Genomic DNA, 9,726 nt, shown 5'->3' on the forward strand with positions numbered 1-9,726 from the left:
GGGAAGTATTCAGGACGCTGGGATGGGGACAGCACCCTGTGGATGTGTCCCTGCATCCCAGATTTTACAGGGAATGATGCAGGATGTTGGGATCAGGCTGTGGCCCCATGGATGTGGATGTAGGATTTTGGGATGGGGTTGTTATCCCTCAGGTGTGTCCCTGCATCCCAGATTTTACAGGGAAGGATTCAGGATGCTGAAATAGGGATGTGATCCCACAGATGTATCCCTGAATCCTCAGATTTTAAAGGGAACGATTCAGGATGTTGGGATGGGGCTGTGCCCCCAGGGATGTGGTCCCTAATCCCAGATTTTAGAGGGAAGGATTCAGGATGCTGGGATGGTGCTGTGACCTCACAGATGTGTCCCTGCATCCCAGATTTTACAGGGAATGATGCAGGATTTTGGGATAGAGGTCTGGCCTCACAGATGTGTCCCTGCATCCCAGATTTTGGAACCCTGTGACAGATCCCAGCTGCTGCCAGGGGTGGGAGAGCAGCCTTGGAGATCTCCATGCTGATCCCGCCAGGAAATTCACCCCAGGGAGGTTTGTAGGGCTTTCCCTGGTCCTGTGGGGGCAGCTCACGGTTGTCACCCACCCTGGTGTTCAGTGTCACCTTCTGCCAGCGTGACACAGCCCTGGGAGCTGCAGCCAAGACGAGTCTCTCCTAATTAGCAGGGCTGCTCGTTAGGGAAGCACGTGGGGCAGGAACCTGGCCTGCGGGTGTGACACCGGCTCGGACAGCAAGCCAACCCCACAAACCCTGCTTTGGGGTCAAGGTTTGGGGTCAAATCCCACCCCACAGGCAGGGACACCTTCCACCAGCCCAGGCTGCTCCAGCCTGACCCTTGGAATTCAGGGGCATCCAGGGATTCTCTGGGAATTCCATCCCAGCCAGGAATTCCTTCCCAAATTCAGCATCACTCCAACCAAAACCCCAAACCCCAAAACCCCCAAAAACTTTGGGAGATTGATCCCCAGGCAAGGAAATTTACCTGAGGAAGGTGAGGATGGATCAGGGAGAGGCTCGGGGTCCCTTGTGAACGATTTTATTTCCACTGCTGCAGGGAGTGGGAGTGAAAATCCCAGGAAGTGGCTGGGCTGGGAGGTGCAGGTGGCTTTGGGAATATCTGTACATTCTACCAGTCTATATACACATCAGATATAAATATACATAAATCCAGGGGGGCCCCGTCCGGGTTTGGGGTGAAACCTCTCCCCCCCGCTGCAGAGAGAGCTGCAAAGGAGATTTTATCATCAGGGGAAAGCCTCCTTAATTAGCAGGAGGTTTTAATTAAGGGGAAAAGGGGAGCATCCCTGTGCCAGCTGCAGGGGGGAGGACACGGTGCCCGTCCGTGGCCGTGCTGGGAAGGGTCAGTTCTGCTGGCTGCACACAAAGGAGCTTGCTTTGGTTTATTTAATGCTCATTGCAGTTGGATTTGGATTATTCTTTTTTTTTCCTTCTCTCTAATGCTCGGCCTTTAAATCCAAATCCTGAGAGTCAGGAAGAAAAGAAGAGAATAATCCCCCCTAAACCCGGACCCCCTATAAATGCAGGTACAGCTATGGGAGGGGGAAGCGATACATGTGGGGATGGGGAAGAGCAGGGATAAAAATAGCCCTTCCAAAGGATGGTTCTTCCCTTTTCTTCTCCCTTCCTTTTATTTCTAACAAATAAAAGGCAAAACCCAGCCACGTGTGATTGGCTCCAGAGAGAAGCTGAGCCGTGGATGTGGCCCTGAATCCTCAGATCTCAGAGGGAAGGGTGCAGGATTTTGGGATGGAGCTGTGGCCCCACGGATGTGGATTCAGGATTTTGGGATGAGGCTGTGGTCCCATGGATGTGGCCCTACATCCTCAGATTTTACAGGGAATGATGCAGGATTTTGGGATGGGGCTGTGGTCCCATGGATGTGGATTCAGGATTCTGGGATGGGGCTGTGGTCCCATGGATGTGGACTCAGGATTTTGGGCTGTGGTCCCATGGATCAGTGCTGGCATGGGGGATTTGGAGCTGGGCAGGGTCTGCTCTTGCCCAGGGGTGAGGGAAGGTGTGCCCCAGGCAGGGGCAGGACCCCCTCCCTGCTCCACCCCGGCAGATCCACAGCTCCAGGAGGGATTCAGATCCTCCTCCTCCGGAGAAAGGAGGAGCCAAAGCTCCCCAGAAGGGTGACAGGAGTGTCCCCATCCCCTGGGATGGCCTCATTGTCCATCCTCCCTCCACTTCCACGCATCCCACCACGCTCAGCTCCAGCCCAGCCCCCAAACCCACCGGGAATGGTTCCTCTGGAGCAGGGACACGCCCCGAGCCCGGCGGCTCCGTCCGGACCGACCCCAAACCCTCCTCCTCCCAAACCCTGCGGGGCACCAAGGGAGAGACGGAACCGGCTGGGGGACAGGGACAGCGAGCTGTGACCGGGGCTGGCAGCTGGGACACGGCGCTGTCCTGCAGAGAGCGGTCCCCAAGGAGCCACCGGTGTCCCCGCAGGGCAGGAGAAGGAGGGAACGGGGAGAGGGATGGAGCGGGGAGTGAGCGGGGGGGGGAGAGGGAGGAGAGAGGGTCCCAGGTGTCAAAGGTCCGAGCAAAGCCGGGCCCGGGAGAGGCGGGGCAGGGCTAAAACACCACGGACTGCAGCAGGCGGAAACACAGCATCAGGTCCAGGGGGATGGGCGGCTTCAGGAGGTTCCCGTCCAGCCGCAGGTAGCGGAGCCGGGGGACGCTGTCCAGGTCGGAGGGAGAGAAATCCTGGATGGACACCAGCGAGGTGGGGCAGATCTGCGTGCCGTTGATTTCTGCGGGGACAGGGGACACAGAGGGGAGAGGGTTAGGGAAAAGGGAATGTGGGGAGGAGTGGGTTAGGGAAAAAGGGAATGGGGGGAGGAGGAGGAGTGGGTTAGGGAAAAAGGGAATGTGGGGAGGAGGAGGAGTGGGTTAGGGAAAAGGGAATGGGGGGAGGAGGAGGAGTGGGTTAGGGAAAGGGGAATGGGGAGAGGAGGAGTGGGTTAGGGAAGGGGAATGGGGGGAGGAGGAGGAGTGGGTTAGGGAAAAAGGGAATGTGGGGAGGAGGAGGAGTGGGTTAGGGAAAAGGGGAATGGGGAGAGGAGGAGGAGTGGGTTAGGAAAAGGATGGGGAGGGAGGAGGAGGGGTTGGGAAGGGGAATGGGGAGAGGAGGAGTGGGTTAGGGAAAGGGGAATGGGGAGAGGAGGAGGAGTGGGTTAGGGAAGGGGAATGTGGGGAGAGGAGGAGGAGTGGGTTAGGGAAGGGGAATGTGGGGAGGAGGAGGAGGAGTGGGTTAGGGAAAAGGGAATGTGGAGAGGAGAAACAGAAGGATTTGGGTTAGGGAAAAGGAAATGTGGAGAAGAGGAAGAGCAGGAATCAGGTTAGGGAAAAAGGAATGTGGAGAAGAGGAGCAGTGGGATTTGTGTTAGGGAAAGGGGAATGTGGAGAGGAGGAAGAGCAGGATGAAGGTTTGGGAAAAGGGAATGGGATTCAGGTTAAGGAAAAGGGGAATGTGGAGAGGAGGAACAGTGGGATGAGGGTTAGGAGAAAGGGAATGTGGAGAAGAAGAAGAACAGGATTCAGGTTAAGGAAAAGGGATTGTGGACAGGAGGAGCAGTGGGATGCAGGTTTGGGAAAAGGGAATGTGGACAGGGGGAAGAGCAGGATGTGGATTAGGGAAAAGGGAATGTGGAGAAGAGGAAGAGCAGTGGGATGGGGTTAGGGAAAAGGGGATGTGGGCAGGGATTTTTGAATCCCCCCTGCTATTGAACCCCAAATTTGGGTTGTTTTGCCACCAAAAGGGACAAGCCCAGGCTGCTCAAAGCCCCAGCGAGAGGGAAAAGCTGGCTTTTGATCAGGAGCGAAGTAGGTCGGTTCCTCCGGAGCACAGCGAGGGATGCGGCGGCATTCCAGAGAGAAAAGGAGAAGGGATCATCCCGCCCCCGGAGCCTGCCGAGCCCGCCCCGAGCTTCCCGAAAAAACATCGAGGAATCCCGCTCCAGCCCTGTCGTGCCGGAGATAACATCAGCACCCGGCTGGCTGCTGCCTCTGGAATTCCACCTGTCCCTGCCCAGCCGCGGCATTCCTCATGGAAAATAAACCCTGGGATTCTGAGGTCAGCACCCGGCTCCAGGGATGGAAACCTTCGAAAATCCAGGGAAAACAGGCGAGGAAAAGCTGGGCCAGGACGGGCACTGGATTTCTCTCCATGTAAAACCAGCAGGACTTGGATACTGGGAGTGTGGGAAGGCAGCAGGGTCCCCCCCCGGGTTTAAATTGGAGGGTGTTTGATTTAAAAAATTAAAATTAAAATTAAAATTAAAATTAAAATTTAAATTTAAATTTTGCACCCCCAGGTCTCCCCTGGTTGAAATTTGATTAAAATTCCGATTAAGGAGGTGAGATCTCAGCAGGGTCCTGGAGCTCCAACAGTGGAAACATCTGGGGAAACCAGGAATCCTGGAATGCTGGAATGGTTTGGGACCATAGAGACCACCCAGGGGCACCTTCCACTATCCCAGGTTGCTCCAAGCCCCATCCAACCTGGCCTTGGACTCTTCCAGGGATGGAGCAGCCACAGCTTCTCTGGGAATTCAATCCCAGGCCCTCACCTCTCTCCCAGAGAATAATTCCTCCCCAATATCCCATCCATCCCTGCCTCTGGAGGTGGGAAGCAATTCCCTGTGTCCTGTTCCCCCATCCCTCATCCCAACTCCATCTCCAGCTCTCCTGGAGCCCCTTTAGGTGCTGGAAAGCTGAACGGGAATGCAGTGGGATTCTGTCTCCTCCTCTGTTTCCCCACATCCCAGGCTCCTCTCCCATGGAATTGCAGCTGGATTTCCCTGGAATGCTGTGGGACAGCCCTGGCAGCTCTGCCTCCATGGCAGCCTTGTTCTCCCCATTCCTTCCCCGCTCTGGGATGTTCCCTCCCCATCCCGAGCCTTGGGTTTGGAATCTGTCCCTAAAACCCCTGCCCGGGCTCTCCTCGTGGAATATCCCGATTTTTGCCAGGGGGAAGAGCCCTTCCAAGGGCAGGTGGCCCCAAAGAGGACAACTGGGAAAAGTCCTGCAGCACCAGGGGGGATTTCACTCTGCTCCTCCCCTCCCACCCAGATCCTCCCTCCACCCTTGCAGCTCCCACCTCATCCCACCACCCCTTCCCCCTTCGAAGGCATCGCACCCCGCCAGGTGAGAAACGACCTTTCCGAGGTTTTTCTCCCCAAAAAATCCCCCCGTGGGACTCACTCTCGATGGAGTTGTTGTTCAGGTAGAGGTGCTCCAGCTTGGGGCTGATGAAGGGCACGTTGGTCAGCTTGTTGTGGGCCAGGTGCAGCACCAGCAGGTTGGTGAGGTTGAAGGAGTTTTTGGGCAGCCCCTTGTCCGAGATCTGGTTGTAGTTGAGCCGGATGAAAGCCAGGTTGGGAAACTCCTTGAAATAATCGCTGGGGATGTCCTCGATGTTGTTCCTGTCCAGGAAGAGCTGGTGGATGGCGCTGGGCACGCCGGGGGGCATCTTCCTCAGGATGTTGTGGGCCAGGTTGAGCTGCATGAGGTTCTTGAGCCCCTTGAAGGTGTTCTTGTTGAAGACGCCGTCGCTCAGCTTGTTGTGGTGCAGGTCCAGCAGCACCAGGTTCTCCAGCTTGTTGAAGACCCCGGCGGGGATTTTGGAGATCTGATTCCTGCTGAGCCTCAGCTGCTCCAGGTTGGGCGGCAGGAAGGCGGGCACCTCCTTCAGCTGGTTCCTCTCCATGTAGAGGAAGATGAGGTTCTCCAGCTTCTCCAGCACCTTCCTGTCCACCTTGCGGATGCGGTTGTTGTCCAGGTTGACCCACTTGAGGCCGGTGGCGTTGCGGAAGGACTCCTCGGGCAGGTCGGCGATGAAGTTGTTCTGCAGGTACAGGTAGTGGATGCGCGGCGGGATCACCGGCACCGTGCGCAGGTTGCGGCTGTCGCAGTACAGCGCCGACGGGAAGTCGGGCGGGCAGTAGCATTCCCGAGGGCAGTCGGGGAAGACGGACGGGGGGCCCGGAGGGAGGGGTGGGGGCAGCTCCGTGGGCTCGGCGGGCTCCTCGAAGGGCGGGGGAGGCCGGGTGGGTTTGCGCGGGGGTTTGCGGCGCTGCCCGCCCGCCGTCGGCGCCAGCGCCAGCGCCAGCGGGAGGAGGAAGGCGAGGGCGGCCGGCTTCATGGTCCGGGTGTTTTCCTGCAGGGACACGAGGAGAGGGGTTGGGGAGGGGCTGGTTGGGGAATTGTCACCTCCCCGCTGCTGGCACTCCGGGGGTTAACCCTCTGCTGCCTGTGTTCCTCTCCCCCTCTTGGTGGGAGTCTCCCAATCCAACCCCTCCACAGAGCGGGAGAGGCTGAGGTCCCTGCGCCTGGCTCGCTGTTTTCCATGGAATTCCTCTCCCTGGCTCGCCATTGTCCATGGAATTCTTCTCTCATTCACCATTATCCATGGGATCCCTCTGGGTCAACATTATCCATGGGATCCCTCTGGGTCACTCTTATCCATGGGATCCCTCTGGGTCACCATTATCCATGGGATCCCTCTCATTGACCATTATCCATGGAATTCCTCTCCCTTCCTCACTGTTATCCATGGAATCCCTCTGGGTCACTCCGTTATCCATGGGATCCCCATCATTCACCATTATCCATGGAACTCCTCTCTCATTCATCATTTTCCATGGGATCCCTCTCATTGACCATTACCCATGGGATCCCTCTCTCATTCACCATCATCCATGGATCTCCTCTCCCTGCCTCACTGTTACCCATGGAATTCCTCTCTCATTCACAATTATCCATGGGATCCCTCTGGGTCACCGTTATCCATGGGGAATGTTGTTGTTGTTTGGGGGTTTTTTGGTTGTTCTTTATTTTAATTTGGGTTTTTATTTCATTTTCCCACCCCGCAGCGCCCTGGCCCTCCCCAGAGGCCACTTCCACCCTCTCTTCCCAAAGGATGGATCAGCCCTTCAGACTCCGGGGTGGGTTGGGCTTCACTTGGCCCTCGGGACAGCAAATCAATGATTCCACAGGGAATTGGCTCTGGAAGAGCGCCGGGAATGCGGCAGAGGTGAACGGGGCAGGGGAGGTGGATGGCTCTGGGTGAGGAACAGCCCCTCTGGCAGGCCCTGGGATGCCAAGGGTATTCCCAAAGTTGGCACACCCTAGGGGTTTGGATCTACAGCTCCCTGTGCTGCCCAGAGAACCCATCCAGCCCCGCTGATGGTTTGGGAAGAGTCACAGCGGGAGATTGGGAGGGATCAGGTGAGGTCTGTGTGCTCCAAGCCAGGAAATTCCTCCTGGACATCATCCCTGGCCCCCTCTCCCTCTTCTCTGGCTCCTGATCACCCTGAGCCATCCCGGCTGCTGCCTGGAACAGCAGCTCCCTGCTCATCCCTGCCAGATGTGCTGGGAATTCTCCAGCTGCTGCCTCGGAGCAGGGAGGGATCCAGCAGAGGAGCTCCATGCAGGTGGGGTTTGGGTGTTCCCACAGGCTGGGATTGGGCTGGAATTCCTGGGCAGGGACCCTGGGGGCTCAGCAGGCTTTTCCCAGCAGGATTCATCACCAGAGCAGGGCAGAGGGAGGGTGGGAAGGAGCAGGGAGACAGAAGAGAGGGAGGAAAATGAGGGGAACCAGAGGAGGAAGGGAAAGTGCTGCTGAGATGGGAGAAGCCTCTGGAAGTGCTGGAGCTGCTGGTGTCAGGTTTGGGGGGAAATCCGGCACAGCAGAGTGGGATTGGCTGCCCATCCTCCCTTTCCAGCCCATTGCCAGCTCTCCTCACGCCTGGAACCCCCAATTCCCGTCACCCCTGCAGGGAGAAAAACCCCCACCCAACCCGGGGACCCTCTGGGCCACCCTCTTCCAGGGCCACCTCAGCCATCCCACACTTTCCTGGGGCTCCAAGGAATTGACTTTCTCCAGGAAAAGATCCTGTTTTCGCCCCTCCTGCGGGCCCAGCCTGTTCCTGCCGGCTCCCATCTGGCTCTGGTTAACCCCGGGCCGGCTGCTTTCCATCAGGGCTCTGGCATCTCGCTGGGGGAAGGGAGGAGCAGGGAAGGAGCCAGCAGAGCCCGGAGCTGCCGGATCCTGAGCCCAGCAGAGCTGCAGCAGGTCCTGGCTGGGGATGGATGTGATCCTGTCCCCTCATTCCAGGTTCAGTGTCGGGAAAATGGGAAAATCCGTGACAGGGCTCTGCTGTTTGTGCAGTGCCCTTCCCATCCTGGAGCATCCTGCCCCTTCCCCGGCCACAGCACATGGATCTCACTCCCAGAGCTTTCCATGGGATCCCAGAACTTTCCATGGGGCTTTTCCTCTGTTCCAGAACCTGGATCTCAACCCCCACAAACACCTGAGGGAGAGACGGGGGCTGAGGTCTGAGCTTGGCCCAGTGCAGAGGGGAGGGAGCAGCTGGGAGGTGACATTCCAGCTGGGAGGTGACATTCCAGCTGGGAGGTGACATTCCAGCTGGGAGGTGACATTCCAGCTGGGAGGTGACATTCCAGCTGGGAGGTGACCATTCCAGCTGGAAGGTGACATTCCAACTGGGAGGTGACATTCCAGCTGGGAGGTGACATTCCATCCAGGACACAATACTCCAGCCAGGACACGCTGTGATCCAGGTGTTGGATCCACTCAGGCCACCCAGCAATGTCCCAGCAGGGTGGGGGACAGGGCAGTGCTGTCACCTCGCTGGTGATTTGACATCCCAGGTGTTTGGGGACTCGGAACAGAGAGGGAACAGCCACCGGAGCCTGGAATCCCGGCTGGAGAGTGACAACATCCTGTGGAATTCTGTCAGGACAGACAGACAGACGGGAGGCCACTGCCCCTTTTATCCACCCCCCATGCCCCGGGGACTGTCCCAGCCCTGTGACACTGCCACCACCCTTCCCTGGTGCCTGTCCCTAACCTGCCTGGGGAAAGCAGGACCCGCTTCCAAGCAAACTGCAGGAAAGCATTCCCAAAAAACCAGGGATGCAACGAGCCCGAGGCCACCACAATGTCACAATCACTGGAAGATTCCAAGCCAGCCTCTCCTGGGATCTGGAAAAGCTGGGAGTCTGTTCTCCACCCAGTTGGATTTACTGGCAGGAATTCCAGGAGCAGAATTCCCAAATCCCACCCCCCTGATCCAACCAGAGCCCTGGCACAGCCCCTGCCCTGCCAGCCTGCGGGACAGCTCCCATTCCAGCTGCCCACAAGGAATCCGTGCCACTGGAACAAAGTTAAGTCATGGAGCAAGGGAGGAATTCAGGAAACCGACGGCCTGGCTTGGAAAAAAGGCTCAATTCATGGATGAAACCAGTCCTGACACCTCCCGAGCCCGGCCTGGCTGCGAGGCCAAGGCACCCGACAGATCCCGGGGTTTTTCCCAGAAGGAGGCAGCTGCTTCCTCAGCCATCCCGCTCACAACGGACAAAAACAACAACAACAAAAAATCGGTGCAACAGCTGGAAATTCCAGCCCCGAATGCCACAGGGGTTTGCTCCTCGCATAGTTTCTCTTCCCTGCATCCCAGTAACCCCCAGCTCCCAGCGGCGCTGCCTGCCAGCCCCGGGACGGGCGCCAAGGGCAGGGAGAAGCCGCCACCCCGGGGCGAGAGGGAGCCGCGCAAAGGTCACCGAGGGGGATTTGTCACCGGGCAAAGTCCCCGCGCTGTCCCTCGGGTGCCTCCTGCAGCGGTGAGGGGAGAGGGAGCAGCTGGGTTTGTCCGAGACC

At 57.9% G+C, this 9,726-nt stretch overlaps 1 protein-coding gene across 1 annotated transcript; it reads right to left on the reverse strand.

Annotated features, from left to right (window-relative positions):
* Positions 1 to 1,034: 1,034 nt before the first annotated feature.
* PRELP (proline and arginine rich end leucine rich repeat protein) lies at positions 1,035 to 6,186 on the reverse strand. Its single transcript, XM_030233036.2, has 2 exons — positions 5,247 to 6,186; positions 1,035 to 2,794 (listed from the first exon to the last, which is right to left on the reverse strand). Exons 1-2 carry the CDS (start codon positions 6,184 to 6,186, stop codon positions 2,616 to 2,618), a joined length of 1,119 nt encoding a protein of 372 aa, XP_030088896.2. The 3' UTR covers positions 1,035 to 2,615.
* Positions 6,187 to 9,726: the final 3,540 nt, after the last annotated feature.

Source organism: Serinus canaria, chromosome 26 (assembly GCF_022539315.1).
Source record: "Serinus canaria isolate serCan28SL12 chromosome 26, serCan2020, whole genome shotgun sequence".
Taxonomy (NCBI): Eukaryota; Metazoa; Chordata; class Aves; order Passeriformes; family Fringillidae; genus Serinus; species Serinus canaria.

Bases quoted from the DNA above. Each gene is read 5' to 3' on its own strand.
- PRELP (XM_030233036.2), bottom strand. From the start codon at position 6,186: ATGAAGCCGGCCGCCCTCGCCTTCCTCCTCCCGCTGGCGCTGGCGCTG. The intron at 2,795-5,246 runs GTGAGTCCCACG...CTGTCCCCGCAG, and splicing joins GAACAACAACTCCATCGAGA to AAATCAACGGCACGCAGATC.